The following is a 16,573-nucleotide window of genomic DNA, read 5'->3' on the forward strand; positions in this document are numbered from 1 at the left end:
GTATGCACCTATTTCCAAACCAGAAAATATTAAAAATTATTTCCAGAAAAATTCAGAAGAAAACTCATAAGAGAAAATAATAACAATAATTTTAGGGTAGCAAATATTTATGTTCTCAAATTTATTCAGAAAGAGAAAGACGACTATGAAAAATTTCTTCCTAGCTGGAATAGAAAAATATACCCTTTAATAATTGAGGAAAGGACCAAGAAGCATTCACAGTGAAAAGCGCATATGCTAGAGAGTGTGATGGTAAAGGCAGGTGTACTAATGCCCAGAGCATCACTAGTACAGGCCTCAAACACCATGCTGCGGTGTCATAGAGCCTTAGAAATCATTCAGTGACTCCTAGTCCCTTACTGTACAGGTGAGGCAATGCAAGTTCAGGGAAGTTCACTCCTCTGGTCTTCCTCCTTTTTGGAATTACCTGTGTTAATACACCACGCTGCTCAAACAGACCTATCCTACACAAACACGGTGTGATACTGCGTCCTGCCAAAGCATGCTGGGAGCAGAGAAGGAGGCAGAAGTCATAGTTTCATGAAATTTATTGCTGTTATTTCCCTCAAAGACTTTCTTAATCTTTTACACCTGTATAATTATCTCTTCTGATGAAACTAAATACATGATGTATTCACATAATTGATGAAGAAAAGGGTGTTCACTCATTACATATAGTTGATTCCTCGAACTTTCAGACCAGAATAAGGAGACCATCAATATTTTATCTTGTTTTGACCTGAGAGAAATCACAGCTCAGCCCTGTATACATTACTGACCATACTACTAAGCAGGGCAGCAAACTTGACAAATAATAAAGAAGTAAAAAGAGAAAATACACAAATTCTAATAAATTCTAACAAAGGATTTAAAAGGATCATGTGTTTTCTGTGACAGCTATGACAGTCTTAAATAAGATCTTTCTTCAGTCTATTAAAAAAAAAGTCACACTTTGGCTACTGATAAACTAATCATCAAATATTTGGCAATTAATTTGTATAATTAATAGTTATCATCACTTAATATTAAAATGATTGATTCCAATGGGGGATGAGAGACAATGAAAATAATTACTGAATCCAGTGGTCAATGGCTACTTGAACCAAAGCAAGAATTTCCAAAGTTCAACACGTCATAAATTACTCGTTGAAGATCTCATTAGAATCCTAAAGTAGAACTCGGCAAAAATTCTATACATTTTGATAAAGATTCTTTAATCCTTTTGTCCTATATAAAGAGTTATAAAGAGTGAAGGGTCTAGAATGTTTATGTATGTGAAGATACCATGATGGAAGGCAGAGAGTAACACTGCAGCCCAGCTGTGTTAGACACCGTAAACGTTCACACCACAAGCATTGTGAGAGATGATCATAATAATGATAATAACTCATAAAGGATAACTCTTTTGAGTACTTACTATGTTCCAGGCACTGTTCTAATTGCTTCACATATACTCATTTAATCTTCATAACAACCCAACAATTATCCCCATTTTACAGATGTTAGAAAGCAGTTAGTACAATGGTTAAAAGCAAGGATGTTAGAGCCAGACTGCCTTGGTTTGATTCCTGGCCCCCCGAGTCACCAGTTCCTAGGTAAAGTGAGGGGAATTATATTGTCTAGCTCACAAGGTTTGTTGTGAGGTTTAAATACATTAATAAAAAACAAGGAACTTAGAAGAGTGCCTAGTGCATATGACGTGCTGCACAAGTGTCACCTCTCAACACTACGACAGAAAAGGAACACGGGGCTCAGGAGAGTACAGGACCCTGCCCAAGGTTACTGTGGCAGAGCCAGGAAGAGAACCCAGGCGGCCTGGCCCTGGAGAGAGCACTCTTATACCTCATGTATGCTGCCTAACATTTCTTGAAACTATTTTTTGTGCCAGGATTGCAGGCATCTTTATGTTGCTTTATTTCAACCTCATGACAACTTTATAATATCTCTACTTTACAGAGATGAAAACCAAGCACATTAGACACTGCCCAGCACAGCAGGGACACTATGGCGACAAAGACACAGATGCTACCCTACAGGAACTTACAGGTTTAGACGGTAGAGAACTTGGCTAAAGGCACCAGCTATGAGGAAGAAGGGCTGGGATGCAAACCTAAGTCTACATGCTCTCTTCACTCCACCCACACGTCACTGCGTTAAAACAGGGAGTTTCTTAGGCAGAAAAGATATTTTGAGTGAGAAAGAAAAGAAAGGAGCTAATATATGAGGTGGGAAACCTGTGCACAACAAGGCCCAGTCTCCCTGGGGTTAATGACTCTTAACCCTTTACACACCCAAAGTTTGCAGCAGCCTAGGGGCATTTTTCTCATAGTGACATATTTCATCACATATGGGGAACGAAAGAGAAACCAATTTCCACTTAACTTGTTTAAAAGATAATCTGGAGTGAAGACTTCAATAATCTGAAATACTTATCAGAGTCTGGTATGTAGGTACTCAATTATATGTGTATACATCAAACATCAAATTAATAAATTTATCTATAAAGTGCACACGTATTAACACCCATAAGCATACATACATTTTATTTCTGATTCTGCCTAGATATCTGATAGTGAAATTCTGAAAGTTTTCTTTAAGCTCACCTTACATGACTCGAACTACTGATGATTCTACCCAGAGCATGTGTATAGATGGACCTGCAGAATCAAACCAAGAAAACTGGTGCTTCGACTGTCACAGCAGATCAAGCTTTCTCAGACACCTCAGAGGATGTGACAGCACCTTCCTCCCTCCACAGCCTAGGCCTATTAACACTCATAATTATGCCTCCCAGTGAACTGAACTCTTGACTCTCAAATCTAAACAGAATCTGTTCCTTATCTAATTATTGATTCAGTGGTTGCATGATTTCATTCCTCTGAACATCCTTTAGATGTGTGCTTATGTCACTGTTACTGAAGAAAGCCACAAAGACTCTAATAGGTCTGTGTATCCTTTTGAGATATACAGAGAAATAAAATTGCATTACAACAAACTTTTCTCTATAGAGTAAGTTCAAAACAAATAAAGAACAACAACAATTTCTGTTTAGAAACATCTGTCCCATTAATAATTTAATGATTTAAGAAACCTTTGAGAAAGTGTCAAATACACTGAGTAGGGGAATCTCTGCCCAGCTTTGCCTGGGACCCTAAAGTGTAATTTCAGTATGAACTTGTTGATTGCAGCATTTTCAATATTAGCACAGCAAAACAACTCCTTACATGAATTTATCAAAATATTAAAACCTACGCAACATTTATTGAAAAAGCTAATGTGATTATTCTGACCAGAATCAACAGATTTAGAACTTTAAAGGTGAAATGCAATGGTTTAACCAAGCTAAGAATCTTTAGATGCTGTGCTTTTACATAAAGTTAACTGTTGAAAGCACTAGGGTGTCCAAAGTTTTTACACTGCAACAGTATTTGAAGGTAAGTTGCTACCAAAAGCCTATCTGTGCCATAAGTTAGATACTGGGGTTGGCGCAGAATCTTCGGCAGGTGAGGCATCACACTAATTTGTCTGGCCCAGTCCCAGCTGTGCTGTCAGCTAGCTGATTCGACTCTGCCATCTCCAGGGGATGGTCTGCCCTAAGAGTGGCATCCCCGGGTTCTTCACGTATTTTCCTTGCTTTCTCTGGGAAGTGGAGTATGTCTCCCTATCTGTCCCTTCTCCATGAATCTCTATGAATTATAAATATGATTAGCAATTTAGGGCCTTTCTTGTAAAATGCCTCTAAATAAAAAATAATATTTTTTCCCAGGAATACCACTATTTACAGAAAACAAAAGGTAAAACCATCATTTGCCAACACCTGTACTGTCCACCACTCCCAATACAGGGGAAGGGTGCAGTGAGGGACTGTCACAGCATCTATCATACCTGAGAATCTGGAACACCTTCAGCTTCTGTCACAGTTACGTGTTTGTCACTGTTTTCTTCATCTTGCTCAAGTGCTACAAAAAAGAAACAAAGAAAAACAATATTAAATGTAGCATCAAGGTCATATTCTTTCAGATAGTAATCTGTCAGGAAAAAATAATGTTAGGTAGATTAGCTCACAAAATGTAAATATTGATACTATGTTTTTGTTATTTGAATGAAAAGTTAACTCATAGCACTGGGTACTTTTAATGTACCTTATCTCATTTATTAAGTAAATGGCAGTGGAAAAATTTGATCTCAATTCTCCTCTTCACCTAAACCCATCAGACATCATCATGCCAGTATCGGGCTTCACCCACAAGGGAGTTGGGGTGTAGATGAAGGTTTCTATCAAGTTTTTTTAAAAAAGTGTGGTTTGTTGGCTGGTAGTGTCATATAATTTTACGTTTGGACTGCTCAGTGCGTTATTACCACAAAATTCCAAATCGTGGAGTCTTGAATCCACCTCTTCTCGCATATTTCTCTAGCATCTCCCTATCCAAGTCCTTGTCACTCTTTCTGTGCTGGTACAATAACTTCCTGACTTAAAGGCCCTGATTCCAGCCTCTCCCTGATACAATGCAGCTTGGGTACCACTTTCTAAAATAACCAGTCTCAAGAAACACAAAAACAACAAGGGCGACGCTTTGGCCTATGTGTTGCTTATCTTATCAAGTCTGAACTCTGTTCCTTACTCAAGGTCTTCCTTGAATTCTCTAGCTTCCTCCTAATCTCCAACTTCACACTGACATTCACCACCAACTCTGATCCAAGCACAATGATCTAGTTATTTTCCTCTCTATACAGTTTGCTCTTTCATGGTAACAAATATTTATTGAGCATCTATTATGTGCCTGGCACTGGGGTTTTTCCTGTGAACAAGACAGATAGTGACTTGTGAACTTCAGAAAGTACACAGACTAGCTGGGGAGGCAGCCAATGAACAATGACAACTACCACCACAACTAATAATAACAAGAATAACTATAACTGTAATAATAATAAAAAATAAGATGGAATTAAAGGTCATGATAAATGAGGAAAGGACAGAAAACCAACTAGGGGTGATCATTTCAGGGAGGGGCCATGGATGGTACTTCTCTGAAGAAGCAGTCTTTGGGCTGAGACCTGAAGATTGGGATGGAGCCACCCATGGCAGGCGAGAGTGATCTGAGACAAGCCTAGGGAGAGCACGGACCACCATAAATTCAGATTTTAGCCTAAGAACATGAGGATGCACTAAGAAATTTTAAATTGGTAAGTGCATGATTTGAAGCGTATTTTCAAAAGTTCTTTTTGCCTTTTTTGTGAAGGACAGACGTAAGATTAGCAAGAGAAGAAGTAAGGAGACCAGTTAAGCGACTGTTGCTCTTGCCTTGGTAGAGATGACAATGGCTCAGGCCAGAGAGGTGGCAACAAGGTGAAGAAACACGGAGGAGTTAAGCTGTGTTTTCAGACAAAATGGACATAACTTGCCAATAAATTGAATATGAGTGGGGGAGAAAAGGGAGATGATGGAGAAGAAGCAATCAAGGGTGACTCCTAAGTAGAGTAAGTTACTCCCTGTACGCATCATACCATTTACTCTTTTTCCTCTCTCTATCAAAAAGAAGGCCAAAAACACACCAAACTTGCTGACAGTGAGGTCACCCACTATACTTTTGGGTTCAGTTTGCATTGTTTTGTGTATTTCTAAATATTGTGCTCGCTGCCCTGTATTTTTTAAAATATGATTTCATGTACCTTTTGCTTGTGTGTGCCTTTTATGCCCACTGTGTGGTGCTTACCATGGAACCCACCTAAAATGCTGTGAACACAGTGTGAGCTCTGTGAAAACTAAGTGGAATGAACAATTCCTCCCCAAGTGACCAAAATCGCACAACTTGACTCCAACTACTTATATTAGCTACTACTTTTATAACTATTTGAAAAAGGAAGGAAGGGAAATTCTTCTGTTAAACTCCATGGATAACCAGGATAATTCCTACCATTGAGCATCCAAAGGCACGGCAGGAACAGTAGAAGTGGGCAGAAGCTGTTCCTCTATTTTCAGCAAAAACTTCCATTTGTGCTTGTTCAAAGGGAGTTCGTTCCCTGTTGCTACTGTTGCCCGATTAGGAGGGAACTTTAGAATAAAGAAAAAAACTCATGTTTTCTCTCAAAAACTAGAGGCAAAAATGCAAAGGATCAAAAAATACCTGGAGACAAATGAAAATGAAAATACAACATGCCAAAATCTGTGGGATACAGCAAAAGCGGTTCTAAAAGGGAAGTTTACAGCAATTCAGACCTACCTCAACAAACAAGAAAAATCTCAAATAAACAATCTAACAGTGCACCTAAAGGAACTGGAAAAGTAAGAACAAACAGAGCCCAAAATCAGTAGAAGGAAGGAAATAAGAAAAATCAGAGCAGAAATAAATGAAATAGAGACTGAAAAAACAACAGAAAAAAATCAGTGAAACTAAGAGCAGGTTCTCTGAAAAGATAAAATTGACAAACCTTTAGCTAGACTCACAAAAAAAAAAAAAAAGAAGGCTCAAATAAATAAAATAAGAAATGAAAGAGGAGAAATTACAAGACACCTCAGAAATACAAAAGATTATAAGACTACTACAAAAAGCCATATGCCAACAAACTGGATAATCTAGAAAAAATGAATAAATTCTTAGAATCATACAACCTTCCAAAACTGAATCAAGAAGAAATAGAGAATCTGAACAGACCAATCACCAGTAAGGAGATGAAAACAGCAATCAAAAACCACCCAAAAAATGAAATTCCAAGACCAGACTGCTTCCCTGGTGGATGCTACCAAACTTTCAAAGAAGACATAATACCTATCCTTCTCAAACTGTTCCCAAAAATTAAAGATGAAGGGAAGCTTTCTAACTCATTCTGCGAAGCCAACGTTACCCTGATACCAAAACCAGACAAGGACAACACAAAGAAAGAAAATTACAGGCCAACATCATTGATGAACACTGATGCAAAAATCCTCAACAAAATACTAGCAAATCAAATACAACAATACATTAAAAACATCATACATCATGATCAAGTGGGATTTATTCCAGGGATGCAGGGATGGCTCAACATCTGCAAATCAATCAATGTGATATACTATATTAACAAAACAAGGAATAAAAATCACATGATAATCTCTATAGATGCAGAGAAAGCATTTGACAAGACACAGCATCCATTTATGATAAAAACTCTCAATAAAATGGGTATAGAAGGAGAATACCTCAACATAATAAAGGCCATATATGACAAACCCACAGCTAATAACATTCACATCAGAGAAAAACTGAAAGCTATCCCTCTAAGAACAGGAACCAGACAAGGATGCCCACTGTCACCATCCTTATTTAACATCGTATTGGAAGTCCTGGCCAGAGCAATCAAGCAAGAAAAAGAAATAAAAGGGATCCAAATCAGAAAAGAAGAAGTGAAACTGTCACTATTTGCAGATGACATGATTTTATATACATAGAAAACCCTAAAGAATCCACCAAAAAACTTTTAGAAATAATAAATGAATATGGCAAAATTGTAGGATACAAAACTGACATATAGAAATCAGTGGTGTTTCTATACACTAACAACAAAGTAGCAGAAAGAGAAATTAAGAATACAATCCTATTTACAATTTTAACAAAGGGAAAAATAAAACATAGAATAACATCCTGAATTCTACTTAAAAATGCAGTGGGCTGTAGAAGTAAGGAACGCCACTTAACTAATTGAAATAATAAGAGAAATCTTTCCTCATACTGTAATGGGGAGTAATTTTCTTGGAGAGTAATTTGATACTATACCAATGTGGAACAACTTCACCCTCATGAAGTACCAAGCATACCTTGGCATTTAACGTATGCTTTATTTGAATTTTTGCTCTTTAAAGTTTTAATTTTAAGGGGCCAGCCTCGTTAAGTGCGCACGTTCCACTCCTCGGTGGCCTGGGCTTTGCCAGTTCGGATGCCGGGTGCGGACATGGCACCGCTTGGCAGGCCCTGCTGTGGTAGGCATCCCACATATAAAGCGGAGGAAGACGGCCGTGGATGTTAGCTCAGGGCCAGTATTCCTCAGCAAAAAGAGGAGGATTGGCAGCAGATGTTAGCTCAAGGCTAATCTTCCTCAAAAAAAAAGTTTTAATTTCCATAAAAATGAAGAAAATTAAATTTTGGAATATTTCTGCCTACTAAATTCATGTTTTTGTTTTTAAAACAACAATGTTCTGTCATCTAGAAATTTCCTTATCTTATCTTATTATACACGACATAGGATGTGCAGGACAATGAATAACAATTTCAGGATTGACACTTAACACTTTTTTTTGAGATTTAGGCATAATTCTTAATATATACAAATAGAATCCAAGGAGCAAAGAGATTTGCATAGAAGCATACTTGGGATAAAAATTCAGTCCTATATTTCTAGCTTATCGCCAACAACAATGCTACATTTATTGCCACATCTTTGAAGACCTCAAAATCTGTTGCCCAGTGTTACACTTTGGTTAATAGAGCAAGAACCAGAAACACAAGCAAGTTAAGAGACTTGGCAAATATATCTATCTAGATCTAACTCAGCAATCTATCTTAATGTGCATACCGGAGAGACTCTCAAAGGGCTGGTGGACTCAATCTTAGCATCCTGATGACGAAGAAAAGACAGCAGTCTCCTCCAAGACATAAATAACATCAATTTCTTGGAAATACCGAAAAAGTATGATTCCAAGAATGCATTTTAGCCAGTGGTTCACATACACCATTTGGGAACAAACACTTATTTATCCTGGACTTCTGAGGATTTATGATCGCCCCAGCAAGTCTCGTGTGTGAAATCCACAGTTAAAGTCATCTAAAAGGGAGCACTCTACTGACCCTTTAATATGAAGATTAATGTCAGGAAGACATAAAGAGACAATTTCTCTCTTCAAGACTTCTAGTCGTGCAGCTTATGTGGTGGAAGGAGGAGGAAGCAGCTATTTAGATTTCTGAGTGTAACTCTTCTTTTATCTGATCAGAGTAAGAGTCAGGAAACTTTCCTATGCAAATATTGATTCTGGGACAGTTCCCTCTGGCGGAACATGTCCACAGGAATGACAACTTCTGGGACTGAGGAAGGCTAGGAATCTTACTCTCTGCCAACACAAACCATCCCCTTATCTCTCAACACACAGTCTAAAAGCAAGAAAAGCCCTTTGAAAATAACTTACCACAACAAAAGTCACAAGCACAAGATCTAAAGCACATATTCTGAATAGTAAACATCACAGCCCACATAAGAACTAAGAATATATGTGGATTAATTAGCAGGAATTCACATAAGAGTATGTAGTTTAAATGTATCTATTTATAAGTTAGCAAGACTGATTCAAGATGAGCACTGTTGCCAGCCTCCAAAGATTTTACGGCTTGCTTTGACATCCCTTTCTTATTGCCTTGTGGACAACAGGTTTTCTCTCCCTACAACTTACTAAGACGGTTGCTAAGAAAAGTCTAATAACCCTACAAATATTATTGTCTAAACACAAAGAGGATTGATGTCCTTTCAAAATGATGCTTATTAAATTTCTGCTGATCAGTTTTGTAACGGTGAGAGCCAGACTAAGAACTTAAACACACACTGACCGTAACGCACTAGGTGACTAGAGCTGAGAGCGTTCTTTAAAAATCAACCAAACTATTGTCTTAAATTACAAGGCAACCAAAAATTTTACCACAGCCACAAATTTAGCATTTCAAGTCTCAATCTCACTGTGCTCAAATCAGCAAATATAGTTAAGAAAAAAACAATTCAATGAGTACTTTGCGAAGAATGAAAGTTTTGGCAATAATAAAATCTTTCACCCGTGCAGCATTTTTACAGCTAGAAAGCTCTTTCATAAAGGGTCTCATCGGATGTTCACACAACCTGACGAGCTGGGCAGGTAAAATCATCCCCATTTTACAGATGAGGTCCAGAGACCTGTCCTGGTCCTTCCATGTAACATGTATGTATCTGTGGTGGTCCAAGTGCACCTCAGTCAAGGATGGAGCAGTACACTGCTGGTCAAACGGCACATTCACAAATCCCTTCATGGGGATCCTGACCAGTATTTCTTTTCTTTTTTTTTTTTTTTTTGAGGAAGATTAGCCCTGAGCTAATATCTACTGCCAATCTTCCTCTTTTTGCTGAGGAAGATTGGCCCTGAGCTAACATCTGTGCCCATCTTCCTCTATTTTATATGTGCGATGCCTACCACAGCATGGCTTGCCAAGCAGTACCATGTCCGCACCCAGGATCCAAACCAGCAAACCTTAGGCAACTGAAGCAGAACTTGACTGCTGCGCCACTGGGGTGGCCCATCTTTTCTTTCTTTTTTTTTTGAGGAAGATTAGCCCTGAGCTAACATCTGCCACCAATCCTCCTCTTTTTGCTGACCCTGAGCTAACATCTGTGCCCATCTTCCTCTAGTTTATATGTGGGATGCCTACCACAGCATGGCGTACCAAGCAGTGCCATGTCCATCCCTGGGATCCGAACTGGTGAACCCCAGGCTGCCAAAGCGGAACGTGCGCACTTAACTGCTTCGCCACCGGGCCGGCCCCTCATTTTTTAAATGAATAGAACAGAATATAATAGAACAATAGGGAAAAAAAATAAATATCAAAATGCATCCTAACTAGTAAAGTATTTTTCACAAATGTTGGTGAGATGTGTATCAGTGTATCAGGCCAGGCCCTTTTGTGTGTTCTGTGGATTGTAGACATAAAAAATTAGGAAAACACTGAGGTGTTTCCAGGCCACAGGAGGCAGAACCTAGTTCTTCATTATCTAAATAACTAGTGATTTTTTTTTGTACCATTCCTGGAGTGGGACCACAATATTTCTTTTAGGAGGCCCCTCAACAACACTTCATCCACGGTCAGCAAGGAATACGTTCCCCTCTGTGATGGCATGGCAACGAGCTTACAGCAAGAAATGCTGATCAAGTTTATTCGTTTTCAGTTACCAACATATCACAAATGCTTCAAAATCTTCAAATCTTTTCCATTCTTTAAAAAGTAAGGGAAAAAAACAACTGCAACCTTTGCCTCATCACTGTATTTGTTTTAGTGTTAAAATTTGAACAATAGTGGTCTGTATTCACCATCAAGCCATCTCACACAGTCTTCTAATCTGGCCCATCCAGTGCCACATGAACGCCTCTTTGGAAGCTGAGCAATGACCAGTATCTGTCTGTCCCAACATTCTTTTCTCTCCCAGTCTGTCCCTGTCAGCTGAACTTGAGACTGTTGTTTTAAAACTCTCTTCTGGGTCCTTATCATCCTTGAATCCTCTAAACACACAAGTTTCCTGCAGGCTCTTTCCTCTCTCGGCCTCTTTCCTCAGTGATCTGATCTGTTCCTACGGTTTCAGCTTTCACCGTTATGCAGCATATTCCCACATCTGCGTCTCCATTTCTGCCCTCTTCTCAGAGTTCCAGGCACACAGCTCCAGTTACATGCTGAATATTTCCATTTCACAGACCATCATGTATTTGCTACAAATACGTTGCTATGATAGGTACAGTGGCACAATCTGTCCTCAAGAAAGTCATCTATTTAATAGGGTGTGAGGACACACAGGTCTGAAATCGCACGCATCACCTTCACGATATGCCACAAGCCTCCTCCTCCTCTTGGAGTCTGTATTTGGGTTTAGATCACCACAAGGCATCTTCATGTTCTTCCTTCCTCTTAACCCTCACATCAGTCTCTCACTAAATCCTGTCACTTCTACCTCTGTAATGTTTCCATCCTTCCTCCTCTCTACCACTGTCATAGCTCATGACCTCACCACCTCTCACCTGGGCCACTGCCACAGCGCCCCCCCCAGACAGCCTTCCCTCAATCTGTTCTCTACACAGCTGACCGAGTTCCACTTCCAAAAGGCGAGTCTGATCATGCCATCCCCTCATCCCTTTAGACTTCTGTCCTTTAGAGAACACGAGAGTCACACAGGGAGCTCGATACCAATTTAGGCTCCACGGCCCCACCCCCAGCGTTCCTGATGAGTAGGACTCAGCCCAGCGATGTGCGGGTTTGAGAGCTTTAACACCCACGGGCCCCACTCTATTAAACAATGGCCAACATTCAGGCTGAAGCCTCAACCTGGCCTTGAAGACCAGGCCATCGGTCTCAGACTCTCCTTCCAGGTGCACCTTCCCCCATTTCTTTGTTTCTAGCCTAGAATGCCCTTGTCCCTGCCTTCACCAGGTGAAATTCTTCTTGTCCACTGGGCTCTCCAGCTCAACTATCATTTCCTTAGGGAGGATCCTTCTGAGTTCTCACCACTATCACCCACAGACCTAGACAAAATGCAGAGTCCTTCCTCCTGGCCTAACAAAGCTCTTTTTCTGTACACTCACCATTTTTTTCTCTCAGTGTTTTATAGCTAGCAACACAAACTTCTGTCTTTACGAACCTACACTATGAGTTCCTTCTCGAGGGGAGAGAGTATGTTTTCTTATTCTTATACCTGGAGTAATATCTAGAATATAATGTTAAGTACTTGTCTGTTGAACTGAACAAAGGTAAGCAATTCAGAAAGTAACAATTATAAGGCAGATACAGAAAGAATAAAATGTCACATCCAGTTTGAGGGAGAAGGTAAGACTATGAAAGAGTCTTCAAGAAAAAGATTCTGATAGGTGGATGAAGGGAGGAGAGAAGGACAGTCAAGGTGGAGAACTGGCATAAACAGAGGAATGGGGAGAAAAGCACCAGATCTGACATGGGACCAGTGAATAGCACAGTGCTGAGAAGTAACAGAAAACAAAGTTGGAGGAGTTAGATGGGCTTGTACATCAGGCTGAGGACCTTGGAGGTCCTTTAGCAGCAAGTGAGGTGATGTGAGCAAAGGAAATATCACCATCACCATGCTAAACAGGCACAGCTCTTGAGCTCTTCCTATATTTAAGACACATGCTCTTAATGAGGATTATCTCACTTCATCTTCTCCATACCCTTCTGGTAGACGTACTGGCAAGGCTGGATTGAAGTATGTGGCCAGTGTGACGTTAATAATTTAATACCTCTTTACGCCAACATTTGTTAATATCTATTCAGTACTTTTTTTAGTAGGGCTAGTGAGAAACTGAGTTTCTATTAATAAAAGGTAAATACCACTTCTTGGAATTTAGCAATTTACTTCTTTTGAATCACTCTCATTTGGTAATTTTTCTGGCACTTTAATTCTTAATTTTTCCCACATGTAATTTTTCCAACACACTTACTAAGGAGAGAGGTAAATTGCGTACAAGGATACTATCATGTTACCCAAACCCAACAACACCCCATGCTTTATTTGGTTTCAGAATGAAAATCTAGCAAGTCTACAGGTTGATGGAGCTGCCTTGGGGGGGCCTTCAGCAATGTGTTTATATTCACTGACAAAGTATTCACCAGTGATATTCAGATCCAGCAAGGAGCAATAATAAATTTCCAGTAGATATGACCAACTTCCTTGGCTAGAGCAGGACCCATTTACATTTTAACAGTGATTCGATTCATTTCATGTAGAAATCTGAGTTAAATGAGCTCCTATTTCCGCTGTCGCAGTGATGTTTTACGGCAGGTTTACGGTTGGCCTTCTGCTTCATCAGATTCCAAGTGCTACTACGGTTATCCTCATTTTACAGCTGAGAAAACTGAGGCTGAGAGATGCTAAATAGCTTGCCCATAATTACACAGAAAGTCAGTGGAGGAGCTAGTTAAGTACCCACGTCTGACTCTTTATCTGCTCCAGTATGCCATGAAGATTTAAACTGTCTAAAATGAATTGAACAGGAGGGACAGTGAAAACAAAAAAAGCAGGGGGTTTATTGCAAAGTCAGAGCAAGAATTGACTTGAATTTCCTACTAGGACTTCAGTCTCTTTGAAAATCAGGGCCATAATGACTTAGTTATTTTTAAGTGCTCCTACATACCCCCTTCCCCTCCAACTCTTGCCATGCCTCCCAACCCGTGGATTTATATAGAGCAGATAATGCTCATTGCACGAAAGAAATGTATTACTTTACTAACATTTGAATAGAGGTGTGCTGATGTTCTGGAAATTGATAGCACTCAGACAACAAAATAAATCTATAGTGAGGAGGCTAAAATCAGAGGTAGCTGAAACACTGCCACTTCCCCCATCAGCTGCTCCATGCTCATACAGTTGGCTGGAGGCGGCTCTAGTCACTGAGAGACGGTTCTGGGCTGGTACCTGCTGCTCTGCTGACTGCATGATTTATCCCCACCCTAAGGCAGAGAGGATTCCATTTCAATTCTATGCCTTTGTCTTGTAGCTGAGAGCCTCCAAACTTCCTTTCCTCCACTTAGGCTTTTACAATGTTTTCTTTTCAATAACATTTAATACATGTCCAGTCAATAGAAAACTTATTCAACAGAGAAAAATGATAATGTCACCAGAGCAAAATGTATCTTGCATCAAATACTTTAATTAGAGCATAAATATTTGCTGGATTGGCCAGGGTAATAAAGAGTTAATCAGTATTTGAGCCCAGTAGCCTATTCGGTTGCCCTTCTTATGAGGAAACCTACCAGAAAAAAAAAAGTTTCTTTTTAATGCAAAGAAGGTTTGTATATGACCCAATTAAAAATAAAAGCTCAATGAAAAAATTGAGTTAACGGAGCTACAATTTTTCTTCATCATTTTTTCTTGAGAGACTGAAAAGCTTTTGGTTTTTTAAGTGTCTTTCAAGGATGTGTTCCTATGACAGGACAGGTGCAGGTCAATCTGCCATAGTCACATGGTAAAAGATATGAGCAGCAATGATGCTCAGACACTGCAAGATGTTCATTCACTTAAAAAGATCCTAATGCACCCCACTACTCTACTTTATACAATTTCTCTCAGGAATTAAAATTTTAAAAGACTTATCTGAGGGAATAACAGACAAGTAACTTCTGCGCCTAACTATGCACCAACATGAAGCTACAGGCTGTATGCCATCTCATCTAACTCTCCACACTCCTAATAAGCCCCAGAAGCATGTGCCATTAGCTCTATTTCACAGAATAAGAAAATGAACCTCTGGAAGCCACTAGGTCATAGCAAGTGGCTAAGCCACAACTGAACCTAAGTCTCTTGATTTGCTTTTCACAGCTACACAAATCTGCCTCTGGGATTGTAAACCAGAAAACGCAACAAGTCAGATCTACACTGACACCCTTGTTAACTAAGGTTGCATGGGAGACAGGAATCTACATTTTAAAAATAATATTACAACTTTCTGCTACTCATAAAATGCTCATAAGGTTTTTTTGTTCCTGATTTGTCAGCAATTCTACTGCTAACTCTTCCCATTGACATTACAGTGGAATTCTAAAATATGCAGAGGAACCACCAAGAATTCCCCAAGAGTCCTTGTGTTTGCAAATACAAGCAAAGACACCAAATGGTTCGATCAATCATTAATCAATCAATCAGGGGCGGGCATCCCAAGAGGAGGCCAGGAAAGATGTGAAAATTTTCCTTAACCCTCATCTAAATCTATCCTGCTGCAGCAAGACAACAGGCTTGAAAGGGTAAAATCTGTCGAGAAATGTTACCTTCTTTGGCATATCAAGAGCCAACTCTGGAAGTCTCCTGGGGTGGCTAAGCCACAGGCCTGTCCCCTTGAAGAAGGCGGTCAGGAAGTAACGGGCTAGAAAAGGTCAAGGCTGCCCCATCTTGCTGCAAGTGGACTGTAGGCGGGAGAAGGGTAAAGAGGCAGCAGAGATGGAATACAAGAGCCGTGGACCCAATATTCCCTGGCTGGGCTTGAGCTCTGAGGGCGACTGAAGAGAGATGGCTGAGGGGACACTGAGGACGGGAGCACTGATTTACATACACATTGAGCCTTGGCACACAGCAGAGATCACTTCAAAGTCTGCCTCCAGCCCCAAGAGGGGGCCACATGCTCACAGTGGATCAGCAGTGAATACAGCAAGGCTAGGGGCAGAGCTTATTTTTCTTGAGTTGTTCTTCATTCCTAGGATGGGAAGTTTCAAGAACTCAGTAGTTTCTACATACCCTGGTGACAGATGCCTGCAATGGAGCCTGCCCTCCAAAGGGCCAGGGGCTGGATGGAGCATGTGGCAAGGAAGAGGTGGGGTTTACAGCCCCAGCAAGATATAGGGTGAGACAGCCAGGAAGGCCCAGAGACCCTGACTCAGCCAAGGTGGGCCCCTGATGGCCACTGCAAACCTCACAGGGGCAGCAGCAAATGGCACAGCCAATCTGCAGAGATCAGAGGAGCCTAGGGGCACTGTGGGGCTGCAACAACTCCCGCGTGCTAGGGACTGAATGACCCAAAAGGTGGGAGGGGGTTAAACTAGCCCCAAGCAGGAGCAACATCTGAACACACCATTTATCACAAAAAGAGTTCAAATCAGAAACAGCCAAGATATTGCTCCTGGCAGTAGGTAGCAGCTTAGGAGGACCATGGCGCACTTGTTGAAAATAAAGAACACAGCATTCCCCATCTACATTTCAGTGTAGTGAATAATTCTGAGAGCCTGTTACATTAACATTTCTGAGCATCAATTTCAGTGCTTTAATGGCTTATATAATAAAATAGTCTCATACGATTACCAGAGAACAAAACCAAGAAAATATATGT

General features: G+C 40.2%; 1 protein-coding gene across 9 annotated transcripts in view; it reads right to left on the bottom strand.

The window, feature by feature from the left end:
- RAPGEF5 (Rap guanine nucleotide exchange factor 5) overlaps window positions 1-16,573 on the bottom strand; it is a 348,364-nt gene that overhangs the window by 105,018 nt on the left and 226,773 nt on the right. For all 9 annotated transcript variants that reach the window (XM_070615912.1, XM_070615909.1, XM_070615908.1 and 6 more), the window contains one exon: window positions 3,886-3,959. In XM_070615912.1, coding sequence (XP_070472013.1) covers window positions 3,886-3,959 — 74 coding nt within the window. The remainder of the gene's footprint in view (window positions 1-3,885; window positions 3,960-16,573) is intronic.

This window comes from Equus przewalskii, chromosome 4, assembly GCF_037783145.1.
Source record: "Equus przewalskii isolate Varuska chromosome 4, EquPr2, whole genome shotgun sequence".
In the NCBI taxonomy this organism is placed as follows: Eukaryota; Metazoa; Chordata; class Mammalia; order Perissodactyla; family Equidae; genus Equus; species Equus przewalskii.